This window comes from Neophocaena asiaeorientalis, unplaced genomic scaffold, assembly GCF_003031525.2.
Source record: "Neophocaena asiaeorientalis asiaeorientalis breed wild unplaced genomic scaffold, Neophocaena_asiaeorientalis_V1.1 scaffold469, whole genome shotgun sequence".
Taxonomy (NCBI): Eukaryota; Metazoa; Chordata; class Mammalia; order Artiodactyla; family Phocoenidae; genus Neophocaena; species Neophocaena asiaeorientalis.
Genome location: NW_020172691.1, coordinates 600233 through 622919, shown reverse-complemented (window position 1 = coordinate 622919; position 22687 = coordinate 600233). Strand labels below are relative to the sequence as shown.

The following is a 22687-nucleotide window of genomic DNA, read 5'->3' as shown; positions in this document are numbered from 1 at the left end:
GAGATGGGGAGACTGAGTCCTCGGGGCCCCCAGCCCAGTGAGGCTTGAAGCCCATCGCCCAGCCTCCTTGGTCTTGGTAGGTTGCAGGCTTTCTCTGTGAGGGGTTGGGTGGTCTCTGTGGGAGCTGATGCTGCCATGATTGTGAATGAGTGGGTGGGGCCGTGTGCCAATAAAACTTTATTTATAACAATTGCAGTGGGGGTTGAGTGCCCAGGGCAGTTTGCCGGCCCTTGACTTACATTAACAAATATTCCTCCCCTCACACATCTTTTTTCTCCAAGCAGCGTGAATTGGGTTTCTGTCTCGACTCAAAACACCCAAATACCCCTTCTCTGAGCCCAGTTTCCCCCACTGAATAGGAGAGACAAGTAGGGCATCACTCAGGACAGGCTGGGCCGGAAGCACCACGGGCCATGGCCGTTCTGGGCCTTCAGCCCTTTGTCTGATGTCCAGCTTGAGGGAACGTGTCTGAGACTCGTGAGGGCTGCGTCCCCACTGCTCATCTCTGAGGCTCTTGGTGGTGCTTTTCCTCAGCCTCCTCCATGCAGCCATCCAGGGTTTCTTGCTCAGCCGATACTCACTGAGGTCTACTCCATGCCCAGCTCTGGGCTGGTGCGGGGACACTGAGGGGGCTGGAGAGGGGAAGCCTGCGCCGTGGAGCTCTCAGTGGAGTCAGGAGAGCACCAAAGGTGGGGTCACAGTGTGTCGTGCCGGAGGGAGAGACCCAGGCCTCCAGGAGAGGGTAGAGCCGGGACTGCCGAGGTCCTAGGACGGGCATGGGGAAGGCGAGCTCCACCTGGGTGTGAACCAGATGCAGCTTCCCTCACCCCAGCACCCAAATCCGCAGAGGAGGAGGTGTGGTGATAGTGTGGGCCCCGTGGAAGGCTGCGCACGGCCAGGCACATCTGTGCCCCGGGGCAGAGCGAAACTCGGTCATCCAACGTGAGGTGAGACTGCGCTCCGTGCCAGGCCGGTGCCGGCCCTGGCAGCGACTCTGTCCTTGAGCCCAGTGGAGGCGGGGACAGGTGACCAGATGGCCGCAGGGCCCCAGGCCAGGTGCAGGACACGGTTGGCAACACAGCTCCACCCGGAGGGTCAGGGAAAGCCCCAGAAAGGGTTCGGGAGGAAGCTTCTGGTTGCTGTGCAGACGGGCTGGCCCAGCTTGGCCTGGTGGCCTGAGCACCTCCGAGAGTTGCCCTCGGGGGCTCAGTGAGTCTGCAGGGACCCAGGTGCACACGGGGCCCTGGACCCCCTGGAGCTCCACTTAGCTCACACTTTGCATGGGAGACATTAATCCCCACCCACCCCAGAACAGAAAGACTTTCTCCTTGATTTCCTTCTAAAGTTTTTTTATCTTTTGCTTTTAAGTCTTTCCCTGTCCAGGGTTGATTTCTGTGTACGGTGTGAGGCAGGGGTCCCCAGCAACTGGTTGTCTGGGTGTCAGGTGGACGTTCCCCAGCAGACCTGCAGCGCCCTGGCATATACTGTCTGGCGGGAGGCTGCTCTCGCCTCCCCTGATGCCTGCCCTGCCCGGGGCTCCGGCCGCCCAGCTGGCTCCCCGCAACCATCGAGTCTGCTGAGAAGGGGAGGTGGCCGTGGCCCTGGAGGGCAACCACAACTCCCTCCCCACACAGAGGACTCCGGAAAGGAACCCAGGCACGCAGGGATGTTATTCCAAGGGCAAGGGTTGTGTGGCTCCCTGGAGATGTCGGTGTGAAGGGACACGAGGCCAGGAACCAGATGGGAGGGTGTGAAGTGGGCCACGTTCGCTTAGAGGGAGCTCAGACCTCGCATGGCTGCACACCTGGGTCAGCAGGGGAGTGTGTGGTGCCAGCTGTCCAGTGCTGCTTCCACCGTGTCCTGCCTGCGCCCCCATGACCGTCCCCACCAGACTCACCAAGTGAACATGCGTGATGAACGGAAGAAAGTGGGGGAGGGTGACAATGGGAAAACTAATAAGGTGCGTTTGGGGGCGGATTTCTGTGTGCCTCAGACTCCTCTCCACACCCTGGGGGCTCAGCACTGTTCTTACCTGTTTGGCAGGGGGTAAACTGAGGCTCAGGAGGTTGGGACTTGCCCCTGAACTGCCAGGCTAGGAGGGGAGTTCCCCGTGTCATCTCGCGAGCTGGTGCTGTCCTGCCTCTAAGGACAGGGAGCTGGGGGGCGATGCTGCCAGTCTGACTCTGAGCTCCCTAGGAGCCAGAGTGAGGAGGGAAATGGGACTGGCAACTGCTTCATGGTGAGAAAAGAGGCCTTATTTCCTGGTGCCAGGACCTCGTGTGTCTTGACGGCTTGAGTTGATGAGATACCTTTGCTAAGAGGGGGCCCTGCCCCCATTTGTCCCCCTGCCCCCAGCCCCGCGCTGTTGGGTAAACGGGCCCAGAGCTGTGTGGCAGCACAGCTGGCTCTCCGAAGGCCTGGGCTCCTGGAGCGTGTTTGCACACAATGCACTTGTGCGGGTCTCTGCATCTCTCCACCAGCTGCTGGATGGGCAGCCGGGGGTGGGGAAGGGGCTTGCCCTGGAGCCTGGTCAATCTCAGAGGCTGAGAACCCCACCCAGGCCCTGGGGATTGCTGGCCATGCAGCCTTGGTCAAGCTCCGTGGCTCCAACCCCTGGTTTACCTGGAAACGGCACCAGAGCCTTCCTCCCCCTCAGGCCTGTGATGTGACTCTCGGTGCAGCGAATGGTGACGTTGCAGCCTTTGAACTCGCTGGACCTCTGGGCCTCAGCCTCCCTGGCTATGAAGTGGGTCCAACGGTGATTACCTCCCAGGGGTGTCGAGGTTGGAGACTCAGCTAGTGGGGCGCCAGCCCAGTACAGGGAGGGCTGTGTGTGTACCATAGCCTTTTATTACGGGGCACCTCAAACAGAATGCGAGGCAGACAGGATAGTACGAGTAAGTATATTTTTATCATGAAATATTTTAAACACCCAGAGAATTTTTTTTTCCCCTTGGCACTGCTGATGTCAGGCTGGGTCATTCCCTGGGGGTATCCTGGGAGCTGTGGGTTGTGGAGCAGCATCCCTGCCGCCACCCACTGGATGCCAGGAGCCCCCTAGTGGTAACGACCACAGATGTCCCCAGACATTGTGCAGTGTCCCATGGGAGCCGGCCACCATGGGTGAGAACCACCTTTAGGTCACTCCCTTCACCAGGACGCCTGGGTGGCCTCTGCTGGGTCTCCTCTGACCCTGCACGGAAACTGCTTGCTGACCCCTGACTTAAGGGATAAACAAAAAAAGATTCATTTAACCTGCATAGTAACACATTGTTGTCTTTTACTTTATTGTGTGCTTTTCTGGGTGTTTAAACTCTCTTCTTATTAAACATTAGGCAAGGAACCAGTTTCCTCTGGAGTATTTTATCTGTAAAACAGGACCCTATACCTAAGGGATGCTCACTGAGGTTGTTACGAGTGAAGGAATGAAGGAATGAGTGAACAGACAGAATATCGTCTGGGAAGTCGCTTACTGGGGAAAATTTTTCATTCCTCACCTGGTTCCATTCACCGTTCCGGGGTGCAAAGTGATAAATGCAAAATCATAAGAGAAAACATATGCAAGAGGAAGGAAATAGCTTGTATTAATCCCCACACATTTTTTGGAGACTTGCCGTCTGTTCTGAAGTTCCAGACCATGGCCCGAGTCCTCCTGCGGTGAGACCCCACTCGCTACGCCACAGCCCCAGCTGGTTGGTGGCTGTGGACTCGGAGCCACCTGGCTGTGACGGGGAATCAGACCTCGGGTGTGGATTCCTCCAGTGGGCCCAGCCAAGCCCCGCTGTGGGCCGGGCAGGGCTTCCCAGCGTCCGTGTCTTCATCCATTCATTTGCTGACTCAGCGAGCACCTGCTGTGCGCTGAGCGCTGCTCTAGGCATCAGCCGTCACCTCCACAGGCCGTCTCCCGCGTGTCCCCAGCCCTGCGTGTCCAGCCACCTCCAGGATGTCCCTCCCGGGCCCCTGTCTCAGTGATAGGGGTCCCAGCCCCACTTCCTCCCATGACAGGGTCTCCTTGTCCTGGCCGTCCCCCTCTGAGATTGCCCCCCGATCCGTCCATCCCCTTCTCTCCATCCTAGCCTCCCCTGCCCCAGCTCATTGGACCTGTAGTTACTATGCTCCTACTGTGTGGCAGCAGGCGGGCTAGGTCTGGGGAAGAGGCTGTGAACGAGACAGTCCGGTCTCTGCTCTCCCAGGAAGGAGCAAGGCGATCAAGAAGTTAGCTTCAGACAGTGATGTGTATCATGAAATAAACGGGCGCGGTAGAGGGTGCAAGGGGTTGGGGGTGGGAAAGGGCCGGCGTGGTTGGGGAAGGTCTCTAGGACGAGACATTCATGCTGAGACCCGAGCGCGGAGGACAGGAGCCAGCCACGAGGAGGTGTAGGGATAGCGCATCCCAGGCAGAGGGCACAGCAAGTGCAAAGGCCCTGAGGTAGGCACGTGCCTCCTCCGACGTGTGATGAGCAACGCCTGTTACGCCGTGCCTCGGGCTTGGCACGCTGGTGCTCAGTGTCCGCTACTGCCCCTGTGGTCACTCACATTCTTTGGGCAGAATCTGCTCAAAAATATGTTTCCCCAAAGTTCAAAAACACCTGACATCAAAGGTGAAAATTCACCTTTAATCCAGAGGAAAATGATTGTATTAAGGAAATCTTCAACTCTACTGAAAAGGTGAAAGAATTGGACAGTGGACACTGACTGATTACCGCTTGGATCCTACAATTAACATTTTGCTGTATTTACTTCATCCCTCCATCCACCTGCGCATCACTCATCCATCCTTCTCTCCATCTGATTTTACGGATGCATTTCAGAGTTGCAGACATCAGCACACTCCACCTGAAACACTTACGTATGTGTATCACTAACTAGAGTTTGATACTTTTCAACATGTTCTTTGGGATGTTAACTACTCTGATCAGTTATTAACTCTAGACTTCTTAGCCTTCCCTGTCATTAATGCTGGCGGTAAAAGTCTGAGGTAATATAAAAATATGAAAGTTCTTTATTTCTGTCACTGTGTGGTGTTGACCACAGATTCACATCTATTCAGTGTCACACCAGGTGTGACCGTGGAGAAGGAAGGATTAGCAGCTGCCCTGTTAATGTCTTTTAATCAGAGAGGTCGTCTACATTTGACAGATTAAAATTAACCCAAGTGTGAAACCATGGATAGACAGACATATAAGAGCAGATGGTGGGTGCAAAGGGCAGAAACTCCCAGATCCCACTTCTTCCTGACATGTCTGCAATGTGACCTCAGGTGAGTCACTGGTATCTGTCTGGCCACCTTGCTCTGCTCCATTTAATTCAATGATTGGTCAGTTGGTTCTCTTAGATTTTCTAAAATTTTGTCTTTTTTCTTTTCAATACTCATTCCTTTCACTGCATTGGCCAGTGCCCCCACTGGAGTGGTAACCCTCACAGCTGCACTCCTTGTCTTGTGGTTGATATTAATATGTTTACTGTGTTTGCTTTGTAGTTTTTTTTGTTTGTTTTGTTTTTGTTTTGGCCATACTGCTCGGCATGTGTGATCTTAGTTCCCCAACCAGGGATCGAACCCGTGCCCCCTGCAGTGGAAGCGCAGAGTCCTAACCACTAGACTGCCAGGGAATTCCCCTACTTGTTTATTATCATCGGCAGGCGGACTCTCAACCACTGCGCCACCAGGGAAGCCCCCTATTTATTTTTAAGTAAAGGTTGTTCCTGCCTCACGACCCACCCCAGCTTTTTTTTTTTTTTTCCCCCTTTCCTGTAGTTTCTTAATAGTTTTTTGGACATGGCTTATTCTGAGGTGTGATCGTAAGGTTTTTCACCTTTGACTTGGGATAACTTCCTAAATTTCTCCAAACCCATGCATCCCCTTCTGTAAAATGGTGGTAATGAAATGTGGTCATTAAATCAGGTGGTGTCTGGCTCAGGTACTCGCCGGCCTCTTCTGGCCACCGCGGAGGGAACAGACCACGAAGGGCAAGAACGTGGATCCAGGCAAGTGAGGATGTTGGCCTTGTCTATGTAGATCTGCTCGCTTTTCAAGAAACCCAGGTTTATCTCCAAAACATTGTGATTTTGAAAGTTGACTCAACTCACATCAACACTGTACGTCCAGAAAGAAAGCCCAGGTAGGGGGTTTCTGATGGTGTAACCGAGGGATATACTCGCTGAGCATGGGGCTGTGGAGTCAGGGGTGCCTGGGTTCACACCTCTGCCTGTGGCTTTCCCATGGGGACCGTCGCCTCAGGTCCCCATACAGACTGGGGAGGTCAGTACCCATGTCACCCGGTCAGTGTGGCGTTAGGGATGAGTGGCGGGGCGGGGCCGGTGATCTGTGGGACAGGGCCCGCACAGCGGCAGGGCGTGACGCTGGCTGTCACTGCCGTGGTAAACGTCTTGTCCGAGGGCTTTCGACCACAGGGACTAGGGCAGACGGTCTCACCTGGGCGACCCTGTCCCCTGTAGTTGTCATGACTGGGCGGCCCCTGGCGTCCAGTGTGGGGGCAGGGTTGCAGCTCCACATCCCACAGCGCCCAGGACGGCTCCACAGAGAGCGACCCGGCCCTTGTGTCTGCAGTGCTGGGGGGCGGGCTGGGTCAGCGAGTGGGCTTTGGGAGCGCCCGGAGCCCCCCACACTGTCCGCAGAGGGGAGAGGAGAGGCCGAGGCCGGGCTGCACAGAGTGTCACAGCTGACACGACGGTGGGTCCTCCACAAGGTGAGAGCAGGAGGTGGGGGTCCGCGGCAGTGACTTCTGTCTGGTTTGACTGCACTTGTGTGCACGTGGAATCAGGAGCAAAACCTCGGGCCTGATCTTGCGTGTCTTTGCTTCACTTCTCCAGTAGCTGATTCTCACTGTGTTTTATGGATGTCTGGCCCCAGGATGGGTTGGAAATAGAAGGAAAAACTGGTCCTTCTCCACAGGAGGTTGGTGGGGGCGGTGGCCTGGAGGGTTGGCTGCCCTTCCTGAGCTCAGACACCTCCATCTGGTTGCACAACCCTGTGTCAGAGGTGGGGAGACTGAGGCCTGCATACTCTTGCTTTGCAGCATCACTGCTAGAGGGGCAGGGTCTAGAGAAGGCTCTGGTGCCGCACATCACTGGGTGTTGTTTTTGCAACTAAAGGGATTCATTCCTTAAAAACAAATTTTTTTTGAAATAGAGTTCACATACCATAAAATTCACCCTTTTAAAATAAACAATTCAGTTGTCTTTATACTGTTCGCTTTGTTGTGCCACCACCACCAAAATATAATTCCAGAACGTTCCATCCCCCCAGAAAGAAACCAGTCCCCATGAGCAGTCAGTCCCCATCCCCTCCCCCCAGCCCCTGACAATGAGGAACCCACTCTCTGTCTCTGTGGATCTGCCTGTCCTGCACGTTTCCCATCAATGGAATGGAATCACCCACTATGTGTCCTTCTGTGTCTGTCTTCTCTCGCTGACCATCGTGTTCTCAGGGTCCATCCACGTTGCAGCGAATATCAGTGCTTCATGCCTTTTTAAGGATGAGTGATCTGTCGTGTGGCACATTTAATGCTTTTGTGAGCGTGAGGAATGCAATTTAGGCAGAGGAGGTAAAGTGCTCTGTCCTTTATACCTCTCCCAAAGGAGTCCCTGGAACTGGATCCTTATATTCCTCTCGGAAGTGCTCTCGGTGTGGAGGTGTGGTACCTGCGTCAGTCAGCTACTGCTGTGTAACAGCCACCTCGGAACTGCGTGGCTGCAAACTGCACATGCTTGCCTGCGCTTCTGCCCTCCGGGTTGGGTTCAGCGGGCGGCATGAAGTCTAGGAGGCTCCCGCGCTCACAGGCCTCAGGGGAGGGGGCTGCCTGCCCCCCCCGGGGGTCTCCCCCAAGGCCCCAGCAGGGACCCCGAGGGTGGAACCAGAAGCTGCCCACCTTCCTCACGTCACACAGTCCCTTCTGTCGAATTCTGTAGCTTGGGATGAGTCACACGGCTGCTGGCCATAGAGCCGACCGTCCTTATGGGTTACAAGCAGATTTCCCGGTGTGGCTTGTGGGCGGCCCAGCCTGACCGGGGGCCCCGGCTTCCTGCCATGCCCATGAGATGCCCGGCTTCCCCGCGGCCTCCCTGCAGGACTCTGCTTCTGTGGCCAGACCTTTCCAGCTAATATGGGAAGTGAGTGAGTGCTGGCCCTGGCACCGCTTCCTGCTTTCTCGGGCCTTGTGCTTTCTTGTTTGCTGAGTCACGGGGAGCCAGCCCTCTCCTGGGCACCAGGTGGGCAGTGCTCGGGGCACAGCCCCTGCAGTGACCCCACAGGCCTCACGTCCCCTGCCACCCCTTTCTGGAGGGACCGCTCCCCCTCAGCACTCAGAGAGCTCTGCAGGTGCCTGTTGGCAGGTGACAAAGCAGACCTGGTCCCCTGTAGTTGGGGGAAGATGCAACACACAAGCACCAGGCGGTGCCAAGTGGTGGGAAGAGAGAAAGCCGAGAGGTGGGGAGAATGGCCTCAGAGGGGCAGTTTGGGGCGAGGTGGTCAGGGGACGGCTTTTCTGAGGGGGTGATGTCTGAGCCAGGTCTTGGATGAAGCAAGGGAGCAAACCTTGTAGGGGTCTTGGGAAGGTCATTTCAGGTGGTGGCAACAGCCCGTGCAAAGGCCCTGGGGCAGGACCAGGCCTGGCAGGTTGGAGGAACAGCAAGGAGGCCTGTATGTCTGGAGCAGAGTCAGCGAGGGGGAGAGAGGGAGGGGGGAGGGCAGGGACGGGATGGGGCAGGTTGTGCAGGTCCCTGTGGGCCACAGGGAGGACTTGGGCTTTTACCTCCAGGGAGGTGGGACCCTGGAGGGCTGTGGGCAGAGGAGGGGTGGGGCCTGACTCAGGTGCTCACAGGTGCCCCCTGGTGGCTGCTCTGGGGAGGACAGGCTGGAGGGAGGGTGGGAGCTGGAGACCAGAGGGGAGGGGACTGAGCTGGTCCAGGTGGGAGAGGATGAGGGCTGAGAGGAGCCGGGGACAGTGGTGGACTCTGGGTAGACGTCAAGGTAGAAAAAACCTAGTGGTTTTGCTGAAGGACAGATGTTAAGGCCCCTCCCAGGGTCCTTGGGGAGCTTTCTCTGCCTCATTTTCCACATCAGATGTAGAGAAGCGGTCCTGTGTGTGCTGAGGAGGGGGTGGGTCCCTCGTCAGCGGGCTTCAGAGGTGTCTGCGGGGAGCCCGGCCCGAGGCACAGCTGTGCCCCCAGATTCCCCCAGGTCTCAGCTCTGCAGCGCCTCACGCTCTCCTCCTCCCCCCGTCTATTTTTAAAACTTAATTTCCTTGAAAACAGGGTGGCTCATTCAAAAGATAATTGGTTACATCTTGGGCTGGGAGGAGTTCGACATCTTGGCTGGTCCCTGCCGCCCCTGGCCCGGCTGGTGGAAGCGGGTGCAGGAACCGCATGGCCCCCAGCAACAGGGTCACCTGGTCAGGAGGGCGACCGACAGATGAGGTTCTAAAAGGGAATTGCAGAGAGTGAGTGAGAGCGTGTGGATGGCGGGACCCGGGGAGGCCATGAGGAGGCCCCTCCGAGGGGACTTCGGGGAGAGTGTCTGGGCAGAGGGCGCGGCGCCGTCCCCGGTGTTCCATCCATTGTCTGTCCTCCCCTCGCTCTGTCCCTGCCCTGTGACCTGGGCCAGCGCGGAGCCTGCCTGCTGCCCCTCCTGGCCTCACGCCTGGGGGTATTCCGGGTGGGGTGGGTCTCCCCCTTCAGCAGCCAGGAGAAGCAGGGGGGCCTGGGGGTGAGATCCAGGCACAAAGCGGGGAGACCCTGAGGTCAGTCCCTCAAGTGTCCCCAGGCAGGGAGGACCCGGCTGGGACTTTGCGTCTGATGCTGGTGTTGGCCAGGCCGCTCCCACAGGCCTGAGACTGCGGAGGCCTCGGTGGTGGGCTGGGGCTGGGGGGGAATCGGGACCACCGTGTTGGACCAGCTGGACCCCGGGATGAGGGGCCGGGAGCTGCAGAGCTGCAGGGGTTGGGCTGTGGGCTCAGGTGCCCCAGGTGGGCCGAGGAGGGGCTGCCTGGGCTCAGACGAAGTCTGGAATGTTCTGCGCATGTTCTGCGCGGTCCACTGCCGCTTCCTGCCTTGTTCGCTCTTCCTTCCCCCACACCCCAGACACAAAACCATGCATTGTTCTGCTGTTGGACAGCCAACGAAAATATTATGTCGGCTTTCCAGCACCTTCCGCCAGCCCCCCGGGCCTCGGGAGGGGCTGAGCCCAGGTTGGTCCCTGTGGCCAGGGAGCCCGGGCTGGGAGGCCCGCGTGTTGCCGGCGGGCGTGACTGTTGTGACCCACATGCGGCTGGCGTTTCCCGTTCTGGTGGTGGTATGCGCGCCTTCCAGGGCCCGTGGGCTTTGTCCTCTGGGGGTGGGGGAGTCCCTTCTGTGGGCCATGCTGCCACGAAGCGCCCAGCTGGCTGCCCACCTGGCCTCAGTTTCCTGTCTTCTGGGGGTCGCGCACAGAGATGGGCACTCAGGGGAGTCCCTACCCTGTCCAGCCTGGCTGTGCCACGGCCGTGTCGTCTTGGGTTTATGTTCTTTACTGAGAGATAGTTCATGGCTACCATAAAATTCCCTGTTAAGTGTGCAGCTCAGTGTTTCTTGCAGTGTCGTGCAGCCGTTACCACTGATTCCAGAACATTCTCATCCTCCCAGAGGAAGCCGAATGCCCGATCGCTGTCAGTCCCCAGCCTCCAGCCCTGGCCCAAGTCGGGTGGATAGAGTGGGTATTCTGACCCCTGACCTGGGCCTGCTGCTCCCCGGCTGCCCTTGTTCCCCCCACCCCCTCCGGGGGCGTCTCTCCTCCCCCACCCCTACCTTCCCCGGATGGCCTTGTCTGCTCTTGGGGCTCGAACCCCCTCTACCCCCGGACAGCTGCCTACAGCCCTGTCTCCAGCCTGGGCCTCCCCGAGCTCCTGACTCAGGGTCCAGCTGCCCCTTGACGTCTTCACGCAGGGGGTTCACGGGGCTCTCGCACTCAGCATGGCCACCCTGCACCCAACCACCCCCCAAACCTGCTCCTGCTGGGTCCCCCATCTTGGTCGAGGCAGCTCTCTCCTGTGAGTCGCTCCAAGATCCTGAGTCATTCCTGACTCCTCACTTTTCTTCACTCCGCCCCCAGTGCGCACAGCCTGTCTATCCTGACTTCAGAGCTAACCAGAATCCTCCCACTTCTCACTCACCCCTCCACATCAGCCACCCTGGTCCACCCCATCATCTCCCACCTGGACCAGCGCGGTCCCCTCCCCACTGGTCCCCGGCTCTGTCCTCACCCTGTCTGTCCTCCCACGGCCACCAGAGGGCACCTGAGTCAGGTCCGGTGTGTTTCCCACCCCCGGTCCTGCAGGACTCCCACCTCCCTGGGGTAAAAGCCCAAGTCCTCCCTTGCTGATCTGACCCCCCACCTGTCACCCCAAGTCATCCTGCTGGCACTCGCTGCACTGTCCAGGCCCTTCTCTGCTCCCGCTGGGCTGTGAGCCCTTGAAGGCGGGGGACGGGACTGTCCTGGTCACCGCTTGCCTCCCCTCTCCAAGCTGACACCTGGTAGATACCGGTGTCTGAGTTTCCTGTTGCAGCTGTGACAAATCACCACAAACTTGATCTAAAACCAGACAGCTTGGTTCTCTGACAGTCCTGGAGGTCAGGAGTCCGACTCGGGCCTCCCGGGGCTGAATCCAGGCGTGGGCAGGGCTGGTCCTTCCGGAGGCTCCAGGGCAGCATCGGTTCCCGCCTTTTCCAGCTTCTAGAGGCGCCGCACCCCTGGCTCGCGGCCCCTCCTCCATCCTCACAGCCAGCAGCGCAGCATCTCCCGTCTCTCTCTGCCTCTGACCCTCCCGCCTCCCTCTTATAAGGACCCTGTGATGACACTGGGCCCCCCCAGGGAATCCAGGGTCATCCCCGTCTCAGGGGCCTCAACTTAACCCCACCTTTAAAGCCCATTCTGGGATCAGAATGTGGACATCCTTGGGGCGACAGATATCTGCTGATCACGCTCACTGAACAGGTAATCCTCAGCAGAAGCCTGCTTTCTGGGTGAGGACACCGAGGTCAGAGGGGTCAGTGGTTGGCCTGAGGCCTCCCCACGTGAGCCTCCTGGGCCCCCCGGACCCCAGCTGGGAGCCGTGTGAGTGGGAGCCAGGCAGCATCCTTGGCTGGCCCGGCTGCCTCGGGATCCGCGCCGTCACTCCAGCCTGGGCCCCAGCCACCTACCGCTGCTGCCCCGTCCCTGCGACGACCACCTGCCCTCGCCCAGGGCCCTCCTGGTGGTGGGCTGTGCCGTTTCTCCTCTCCCGCCCCCCGTCTGTGCGGCCACGTCGTGGTGGTCGCTCCCGCAGCTTTTCCCGCCTCAGGGCCCCTCGTCCAGCCCGTCTGCATCACGTCCCCAGGCCCGTTGGCCATGTGGGGTCCTCACGGCCTTGCCAGGGGCACAGGGTGTGTGTATGGTGGCGTCCCCATGTCCAGACTGAAGTCTCCCTTCTCCTCCTCAGGTTCGGCCCCGAAGAAGACCACCCCAGTGGAGGTGAGTGTCCCGTGGGCCCCACCCTGGCCTGCCTCCCGAAGGTGGACCGGAAGTGCCCGGCCCAGCCCGCATCCTGCTCTGTGGCCTTGGGCATCTCCCTGGGCCCCAGATGCTGGCCAAGCAAATAAGCAACTGTCGTCAGACGGTGAAAACCTGTCTGTCCCGCCAGCGTCTTGAGTTTCAGGGAGGCGTGGGGCGGGCGGGGAGGGCCCCGAGGATCCTACCCTGGGCTGTCCAGGGAGCGGGGAGGCGGAAGGGACCTGGAGAGGGTGGTGCCATCGCCCGCCAGCCGCGCCTCCAGGATGGCGCCCCAGCAGCCCCACACACCTGTCCGGGTCCCTCCAGTCCTGTCCGCTCGCGTGAGCCCCTGGCGCCCAGTCCCTGGTCAGTTTCCGGTCACTCCCGGAGGCCGCCTGCGAGGGGCGTCTGTGAGCCTTGTTGTCCAAGGAGCCGCGGACAGCGGGTTAGAGGCAGCCCAGGTGCACAGGAGCCCCCGCCCCACCCGGGTGTCTGCCTTCCCTCCCAGCCAGGCTCCTCTCCCAGGACGTGGCTGGGCACTCAGGTCCTTCTTAGGTGAGCTTTGTCCATCTGCTGGGGTCCCGGAGGGCGTCCAGGCCGCAGGCAGTGGGGAGCCAGAGATGGGTGTGGAGCAGGGCTGGCAACTAACGTTCCCTGAGCGAAGCCTGGCCCCTGGCGGTCAGCAGAACAGGCTGGTCTGAGCCCTTCAGGTGGCGGCAGGTGCTTCTTAAATGTCTGTGACTCGTGGAGCCCCGGCCCTGAGCTGGCACCTGTGTCCCTCCAGGCCCCACTGCCCCATCCACCATCCTCCCCCTGTGATGTCACACACGGGGGCCAGCGGCTCTCACACGACTTTGCTGGGATGCCACATGTGTCCCCTGGAGCTGGCAGGAGCCAGCCTGCTCCCAGGCCAGCGGGACTTCTTCCCTCAGGGAGGAGATGCTGTTTGCAGTCATTCCAGCCCAGAGGGTCTCACCTGGCCATGTCTGGGGGCGTCTGTGGTTGTCACAACTGGGGGGCTCCTGGCAGCGAGTGGGGGGGCCAGGGATGCTGCTCCACACCCCACAGCGCCCAGGACGCCCCCTTCACAGAGTGACCAGCCCCAAGTCAGCAGTGCCAGGTTGGGGGAGACCCTGAAATTGGGGCTCTTCTCCCTCCGCCTGCAGAGGGCCGGGGCTGCCGACCTTCCTGCTTTCTAGAGGAGCCGGCGGTCCTGGTCTGGGGGTAGCCCCCCGGGCGTGGAGCCCGAGTGCCCCGCATCCCGCCCCCAGCGGCCCCCGCCCTGGGCTCCGGCCGGGTGGCGACGAAGCCCCTTCTTGGCAGGATTTCCAGAGCACTCTGGCCCCTGCAGCAGTGCCTCGTTGCCAGTTCTAAACACTTCCTGCTTCCTCTTCTCCAGGCCCCATTGATGACTGGACAGCCGGGCCCTGGCCACGGGAAGAAGCTGGGTCATCGGGGTGTGGACGCATCCGGCGAAACCACCTACAAGAAGGTTCCTGCTCTGCCCTCCGTCGGCGGGGGTGGGACGAGGGGTCCTCGTGGGTGCACCGGGCCCTGCAGGTCGGGTGTGGGCCGCGGCCGTAGGTGGCTGGAGACTAGGTGGCTGGAGACAGTTGCTCTCGGTTGCTGGTTGCCAGCAGGTGCTCTGAGGCTGCACCACCTGCTGGGCTCCTTGAGTCACCTGTGGCCTTGGGTGTGACCTTGGGCAAGAGGAAATCACAGCTCCCTCCCTTCCCTCTGAAAGTGGGGCTGAGGAGAGGAGGGGTCGGGCCGGGGATGTGAGAGGCAACCCTGGGCCCCGCCGCCTCTGGTCCCCGCCCTCCCCCCCGCCTTGCTGCGCCTCCTAAAATACCAGCTTTGCTGGGAGCCAGTGCATGCAGCCTATGAGTCACCCTTCTGAAGTGTTCAGTTAGGTGGTTTCTAGAGTATTCAGAGCTGTACAGCAATTGCCACGGTCAACTTTAAAACATTTCTGTTAACCTCCAAGAGAAGCCCCGTACCCCTTCGCCTCCTCCACCCCATCCCCAGCCCCTGACAATGAGGAACCCACTCTCTGTCCCTGTGGATCGGCCTGTTCTGGACGTTTCCCGTCAGTGGAATCACACCCTGTGTGTCCTCCTGTGTCCGGCTTCTCTCACTGAGCGTCGTGTTCTCAGGGTCCGTCCACGCTGTAGCGAGTGTCGGGGCTTCCCCCCTCTTCATGGTCGAGTTTCATCACTTGAAGGGGGAAGCATTCATCGCGTGCGTGGAGGGGGAAGTATTTTGTGTATCCACCATCCTTTGATGGACACTTGGGTTGTTTCCACTTTTCGGCTGTTGTGAGTAGTGCTGCTGTGAGGGTTTGTGTACTTTCGTGTGGACTGTGCTTCTCTCTCTGGGCTGCACACCTAGGAGTGGAACCGCTGAGTCCCATGAGAGCCGTATGTAACCCAGTGGGGGAGCTGCCAGACTGTGTCCACAGCGGCTGCCCTTTTTTCCATTCTCAGCAGCCGAGCACAAGGATTCCACTCTCTGGGCCTCCATGGTGCTTGTTGTCTGTCTTTCTGGTTCTGTCCCTCCCAGCACGTGGGAAGCGCGTCTCACTGTGTCCTGATTTGCATCTTCCTGGTGGCTGGTGGTGTTCAGCACCTTCTCCTGTGCTTGTTGACTGTCTGCATATCTTCTCTGGAGAGCTGTGTTCAGTCAGTAGCATCTTGAGGGAGTGGCTCGCGGGGGGTTTCAGGAGGAGAGGCGGGTGCCGGGGAAGGGCTTGCTCCTGCAGTGGGGGTGCTGGGGACCAGAGTCAGTGGCTTGGGGGCCGAGGTGTCTTTCCTCAGTGGTGGGCACGTTGCTAAGGGCTCACAGTGACAGTAACATGAGCGGCGGTGCTGACAGATGGACAGGCAGCTGGTGCTTCTCCAGTGTGGGCGGGCATGAGGGTGGCCCCGGGAGGGCTGACGCTGTCACCTCCATCCTCGACTGGGGTGGGGACCGAGGAATAGAGAGGCAGAGCCCCTCGAAGGTGGACAGATGGAACCCTGGTCTCGGAAGTGCAGCCTGGGCACTGCTGTGTATTGTGCCCTCCCCGCAAAGGAAACCCTGGCAAAATCCCCCAAAGACCCTTGCTGCGTTGGGGCAGTTTTGAGATGTGGGAACCTTCTAGAAGCTGGATAGAAAACAGGCCTTGGGGCCGCGCCAGGTGGTGTTGGCATCTCAGCCAGGCCACTTCCTTGCTGTGTGGTTGTGCAGGCTGAGCGGCAGGCCAGATGCCGCCCCCCTGTCCCAAGGGGGCCTCCCACCTTGCTTCTCACCCTGGCGGCCGAGGGCTGGGCCAGGGACCGGCCCCGGGGGTCTTGATGTGGCTGGGTTTCTCCGCAGACCACGTCCTCCACCCTGAAGGGGGCCATCCAGCTGGGCATTGGCTACACCGTGGGCAACCTGAGCTCCAAGCCGGAGCGCGACGTGCTCATGCAGGACTTCTACGTGGTGGAGAGCATTTTCTTCCCCAGGTACCTGGCCTGGCCTTCAGGGGCAGCTCCCGTGCCTTCAGCAGCTCGCCCTGCTCGCAGACAGCGGTGCTAGGAAATAGTCTTCCCGTTCTCTCAGCTCCTTTCTCTGCCAAAAATAGCACTGGCCCCTCCTGGGGTCTCCTGGCTTTGAGGTCCAGCCCTGTGTCAGGATGTTAGTTTGCTGCTGAATCACAGGGACGCAACGTAATGGTGACTTTTAAAAATAGGGAAAGACAGAAGTTCTCTGTGTTTTATCATCTATAAAATGGGAGTAATATCTACCGTACATGATTATTATAAGGATTAAATGGTACTGTTTTTTGTTAAGCAGAGCCTGGAACATAAAACTTCACAATAAAAGGCCACTCCCCAGAACCAGACAAGACCTGAATCATCCTCTATGAATATTGGAGAGATTTATGGAATGAATCATGATTCTTCTTCCTAGATCTCTATGTTGTCATCCCAAAGGACTTTGGAAAACTAATAGCTAAGCAAAGGTTCTTTGCTCTGTTTTCTTTCTCGTGTGTGTGTGTGTGTGTGTGTGTGTGTATGTGTGCGCGCGCGCCTGTGTGTGCGTGCGCTTGCGTGCGACACACTCACACACTGATAGTCTAGGGCTGGTCAGGTGGCTCTGTGATGTTGGGGGGCCCGGATTCCTTCTGGTTTCTCCAGCATCTTCAATATGCTGCTTTACTTACCAGTGGCCCCCGGGGGCTGCCTAGGCTCCTGCCATCACACCTGCATTCCAATAGCAGGAAGGAGGAGGAGAGCACATGCCCCTGCCCTTTAAGGGCATGACCAGGAAAGGACCCACATCATTTCTCCTCCACTCACAGGGGATTGGCTGAGCACAGCTCCCTGACCACACCAGGCTGTGGGAGAGGCTGGCAGTGGTCTTATTCTGGGCAGCCATGTGTACACCCAATGCTGTGGGCTCTGTTGCTGATGAAGGGAGGGTGGTTGTTGAGGGACAGCCCGAGGCTGGCTATGGCCCTTTGTCCTATCAGGAGCCCCGTGTTGCTTTTTGGATTGGCTCTTTGGGGACCTTGGGGCTGAGCCTGGGCCTGGGCAGGCAGGCGGGCCATCAGTGGGTGAGGGGAGAGCACACGAGCCACCGTCCCTCACAGACCTCCCCCCTGCTTCCTCTGCAGTGAAGGCAGCAACCTCACCCCCGCCCATCACTTCCAGGACTTCAGGTTCAAGACCTACGCGCCTGTCGCCTTCCGCTACTTCCGGGAACTCTTTGGGATCCGGCCGGATGACTACTTGGTGAGTGTGTCCTCGGCTGCTGCTGCGTGCCCAGTCCCCCGGCTCCAGCCCAGGCTCGCCGGCTCAGATCACCGCCTGTTTGTTGCCTCTTGGTCTCTGTGGGGCAGGAACGTGGGTGCAGCGTCGCCGGGCTCCCTGCTCAGTTTGTAGTCGGGGCGGGCCGGACTCGGTTCTCGCTGGCTGTTGGCCGGGCCGTCTGTTCCTTCCAGACATTACAGTCTTCTGTGCGCTCATCCTGGAGGGACTGTCCCGTCACCGGCCAGCCTGGACTCTGTCCTCCCAGCTCCGCTGTGGTTTTAGTCTCTCAAGTTAGAAAAAACAAAACCTAGGCCAGACCCTCTGACCTCGCATCCCTGTCAGGACTCCTGAAGGTCATGTCCAGATGGGGCTTCACGGCAGCAGCGTCTGGGTCATCAGCCAGAGTCTCCACTTCAGAAGGTCCGGCTGGTCTGTTCCAGGCCCGCCTGGTCACACGTTGTGACTTTGCATGTGGAGGCCTCGGCGTCTGCGAAGACGCCCACGTCTGACCTCCTGGCACCTGCCGTCTCCGGGGAGGCCCGATCCGTGGGTTTGGGGGGCCTTGACTGTGTTCCAATTGCTCCCGTTCGGGTCTTAATCTGTGGGAAAGCTGCGCCCTCAGCCGGGGCCACGTCCTTCTGGAGGCCCAGCGTTTGCTCCGGCCGGGGACATGTGTGACCTGGGGCTCCCCAGCTCTGCCCAGTCAGTGCCCAGAAGTCACCAAGTCCCACACGACCTCCCCCATCCCAGCCCTGGGAAGAGCTTCCCTCGTCTGTGAGCCCCGCGGCGCGCGGAGGAGCATTTCGTGTGCAGCCTGGCAGTTCTACAGCAGAAAGGACGCCGGTTACCCAGACTCTGTGTTGTCATGTCACCGGGAGGGGAGACCTATGGCCTTGTTCACAGTTGGGGAGAAATGGCCTCGGTGTCCATTAGCAGGGAGTGGACAGTGGAACTGCCACGTCCACAGAGGTGGGCCACGGAGATGGCTGGGGCCTGATCTCGAACTTGATAAGTAAAGTGTAGGGACCTCAGACGTCTGAGGTCACCTGGCCCCACCTTGGCGACCTTCAACTTCATTCTCCCTGCTCCTCCCAGACGGGGAGTGTTCTCGTTTCTCCCTAACCTCCACTCCCACCAACACCGCCAGGGACAGGCAGGCAGCAGCCCTGCGGCCCCCAACATAGGCCACGGAGGGAGCGTGAGCCTGGAATGGCAGCAGGAGGGCGGAGATGGCCTGGGTGTTCTGGGCCACGGGGCCCTGGCGGGCTGGAAACTCGCTGGAAGGTTCAGACCTGAGGCGTGTCCATCCTGAGGGATGGCCTGAGGGGGTGGGGGTGCTGCAGACAGGGCCTCGGGGAGCCTGCTGGGGTCGGCCGTCGGGGAGCAAGCCGGGAAACACGGCAAGGAAATGGGTGCCGTGCGGAGGGCAAGCGGAGCCCCTCAGCCTGTGGGCCGGGTCGCTCCGAGCTGCAGGAGTGAAGCCCACGCGGCGGGGCAGGGATGGACCGGGTGCCCGGACTGTCCCCGCCTCCCTCGCCGGCCCTGCCTCCCCCGGGGTTCCCCTCTCCTCCACGGTCACGGCCTCGGCCCCTGGCTGCCGCCCCCCGCCCCAGCTACAGGCACCAGGCCCGAGTTTTTTTGTGCATAGTCATTCTCACCCCTTGTGAGGCCCCTGTGCTCTCCTGGGGTTAAATGTCATTTAATCTCAGCTCAGGACAGCAGGGCATGGGGGTGGGGTGGGGCGGCGGGCTGTTTCCTGAATCGGGGGTCGTCTGCCCATGACCCCGTCCTGACGGTGGGTTACCTGGCTCAGGAGCCCCTGCTTGTCACCCGCCTGCCCCTCGGCAGTGGTGCCCAGTGAGGCCCAAGACCCACGGCCCCGACGAAGCTGCTCACCAGGGCAGCTGCTGTCAGCCATCTGGTTCCAGAACTTTCTCCTCCCGTAGATATATCCTGTACAGAACTGGACACTTCCCTTCTGCTGGGTTTTCCGCTCGACGTCCCTGCTCTCCTGCAGGGTGCTTCACTGTAGTCTGTGCCCAAAGGTGCCCGGCGGTGGCTGCGGGCCCATGCCTGGCGGAGCGCAAGGAGGGCGGGGCACCTGGGCGGGGCCTCTGTGCTGTGGATGTTTGTGGCTAGTGGCTACAGGCGGAGCGGGGATGGACAATGGCTGTGGCCGCAGCTGCACGCCCCTCGCCCCCGTCCGAGCCTTCCCTGAGCTGCTCTTGCTCTCACGGCCAGCCCTGCTGTCGGATGCATCGGAATCTGGCCACTCCTCGTCCTCCACTGATGGTCCTGGCCAGCCCCCGCCCCGCCCACCTGGGTACCCCGTCGGGCTCGCACCCCAAAGTCCAGGGGGGCCTCTTAAGGCACAGATCGCACCATGTCACTCCCTAGCTGTCCCCGCACTCGGAATAAAGGTTGGCCTCCTTGGTTCCCTTCCCAACCGAACTCCGCTGCACCATCCCCTTGGCCACCCGGCCTCTTCCCTATGCTGTCCTCCACCATCTGCATACGCTCAGGGCCTTTGCACGGGCTCAGTCACATTCTTTTGCTCGATGTTGGCTCCTCAGGGGACACACCTTTCCTGGCCACCTGGCCACCGTAACTGCCTCCAGCACGTCTGCCTTTCAACCGCGGGATGTTTCTCTGTGCCCTTTGTCACCATCTGACACACTGTGTATTACTTTATTTATCTGTCTGGCTTCAACTAGAATGTCAGCTCCAGGGCTTCCCTGGTGGTACAGTGGTTAAGAACCCGCCTGCCAATGCAGGGGACACGGGTTAGAGCCCTGGGCCAGGAAGATCCCACATGCTGCAGAGCAACTAAGCCTGTGTGCCACAACTACTGAGCCTGTGCTCTAGAGCCTGTGAGCCACGAGTACTGAAGCCCACGCGCCACAACTACTGAGCCCGCGAGCCTAGAGCCCCTGCTCCACAACAAGAGAAGCCACCGCGATGAGAAGCCCGCGCACCACAGTGAAGAGTAGCCCTCGCTCACCACAACTAGAGAAAGCCCGCACACAGCAATGAAGACCCAACACAGCCAAAACTAAAAATAAATTAAATTAAAAAAAAAAAAAAAGAATGTCAGCTCCAGGAGCCAAGGATTCAGACTGTTTTGTTTACTGCTGTGTCCCCGGTGCTAAGACTGGGCTTCAGAATCCCTGGTGGGAGGACTGACTGTCCCCCCACCACTCCAAGAGAGATGCCGGAAGTGTTAGTGCCTCACTAGGGGTGGCCCCCACCTGGGCCCCTGAGTGACAGCGAAGAACACAGCCCCAGCTGACCCACAGCAGACGCACTGTGAGTGCTGTCTGGGGGCTGCTTGTTAGTTGGCATATCCTGACTGTGCTGACTGCCATATGAGCTGGCTTCTGCCTCCATCACACTGAGTGGGGGCAATAAAACTGCCGGCTCCTACCTCTCAAGGCTGAGGTCAGGCACCAGCAGACCAGGGGGTGCATGGAAATATGCTTGGATGTCAGGTAGTACTGAGAAAGTGGCAGTTGGCTTTTGGTCAAGGGACTGAAGAAGGCTCCTCCTCCTTTGGACCTGAGTCTGCCTTTGCTGGTGCTCCTGAGAGTCAGTAATACGTGAGAAACAGGAGCACTGGGAACAGCATGTATCAGTCAGCACAGAGCAGATTATGCTGGGTAAGAAACAGACCCCTGCATCCATGTGGCCTAAAATGACAGTGGTGTGTTTCTTGCTCACACTCTGTGTCCGCCCTGGGTCGACTAGGGGCTGTGCTCATCACTGGCACACCAGGCTGATGAAGCAGCTCCCACCCCAAACGTCTGGCCTCCGAGGCAGAGGGAGAGTTCTGGAAGGCACACAGCAGCATTTAAATCTTCCAACCTGGGGATGACCCACCACTTGTGCTCACAGTTCACTGGCCAGTGCTTGTCAGACAGCGTCACCCCACCCCAGAGAAGCCAGGCAGTGCAGTCCTGCTCCGTGCTCGGAAGGGGTGATGGCGGGTGGGATCCAGGGTTGGCTGTCAGTGGTCTCTGAGGAGCCCTGGAAGTGGGCTCCAGCTTGGCTCCAGCTTGTGAGCACCCCCACACCTAGTGCTTGTGGACACAGGGTAGCCTTTGGCTTAGGGGCCTGGACATCCAGGGGCAGCTGTGGCGTCAGGTGTAGTTGTATCCAGGAGCTGGGCCTAGGGCAGTGGGGTCCTGTGTCTGTCTCCCTGCTTTTCTCTGTGGATAGGAAAGGGGGCCTGTCCTCCACGCTGTGTATACCAGCGGTACTCAATTAGGATTTGGGGGGTGCAAGAGACAGAAAACCTGACCCAGACAGCCTCAACTCCAAAAAGTACTTCATTGACTCAGCTGAAAAGGCCTGCAGGCCTTGCTTTTCATTCATTTGCTTAACAATTGAGCATCTGCTCTGTGCCAGGCACTGAAGTATGTGCTAGGAACCCCTTTTGTTATGTGAACAAATCATGTAGGTATCCTTGTCTCCCTAGAACTTACCATCTAATGGTGCGGAGGGGGTGCGCGGGGACGATGGGCAGTGGTTGCGGAGGTGGAACGTGGGTGTCAGGGACTAAGAGGTGGGGAAGAGAGGTGGGAGGGGGCCGGGATGGGGCTGCTCACCAGGCACGCAGCTTCTGTTTTTGCCGTTCCTGGTGCTGGGCTTCTACCCCCAAGGTCACCACGTGGTCCAGTGCGGCTGCGGGGTTCCAGGTGGGGGGGAGAGAGGGGTGCAGACAGGAGGTGCGCCAGCTTCTGCCACCCATTTAGAGAGCCTCTCCCAAGTCCCACGCGGCAGCCTGTGCTTAGGCTCACGGGTCAGAGCTGACCATCGTAGCTGCAGGGAGGCTGGGAGGCAAGTCGTGGCCAGGTGTGTCGGCTCCCCATATGGCCAGGTGTCTGTCCCTCATAGGAGAGGGAACACACTCTAGTGGGTCAGCACTGAGGCTGCAGGCTTAGCCCGGGCTCAAATCCTTGCTGTGTGGCCTTGGGCGAGACCGTCCCCCTCTCCAAGCCTCAGTGGCCTTGTCTGTAAAATGGAGCTGACGGTGACCAGTTTCGGGGTTGCCTGCCAGCCCCTGGGCCCCCGGGGGGGTGGGGGTTGGTGAGCACCCCGCCCACTCGCTGCCCCCCTTTTCAGTACTCGTTGTGCAATGAGCCGCTCATCGAGCTGTCCAACCCTGGTGCCAGCGGCTCCCTGTTCTACGTCACCAGTGACGATGAGTTCATCATCAAGACGGTGATGCACAAGGAGGCCGAGTTCCTGCAGAAGCTGCTGCCCGGCTACTACATGGTGGGAGCGCCGTGCCCCTCCAGCTCCAGCGCCCCCGACCTCACACCCTCCTCCTCCCTCTGCCTGAGGAGCCGTGGGCACTAGTCCCCCCACACTGGCACTACCCCACACCCCC

General features: G+C 59.5%; 1 protein-coding gene across 6 annotated transcripts in view; it reads left to right on the top strand.

Moving 5' to 3' along the window:
• Window positions 1-10486: 10486 nt before the first annotated feature.
• PIP5K1C (phosphatidylinositol-4-phosphate 5-kinase type 1 gamma) overlaps window positions 10487-22687 on the top strand; it is a 33694-nt gene continuing 21493 nt past the window's right edge. For 3 of the 6 annotated variants that reach the window (XR_003002541.1, XR_003002540.1, XM_024739984.1), the window contains exons 1-6: window positions 10494-10705; window positions 12471-12502; window positions 13920-14012; window positions 15878-16008; window positions 17163-17280; window positions 22420-22572. Coding sequence is in view for 4 of the 6 variants with exons in the window: in XM_024739984.1 (XP_024595752.1) it covers window positions 13929-14012; window positions 15878-16008; window positions 17163-17280; window positions 22420-22572 (486 nt within the window). In the remaining 2 variants the exon portion in view is untranslated. Of the gene's footprint in view, window positions 10706-12470; window positions 12503-13919; window positions 14013-15877; window positions 16009-17162; window positions 17281-22419; window positions 22573-22687 lie in introns of those variants that run through there. The other 3 variants (XM_024739983.1, XM_024739986.1, XM_024739987.1) reach the window with 3 other exon arrangements.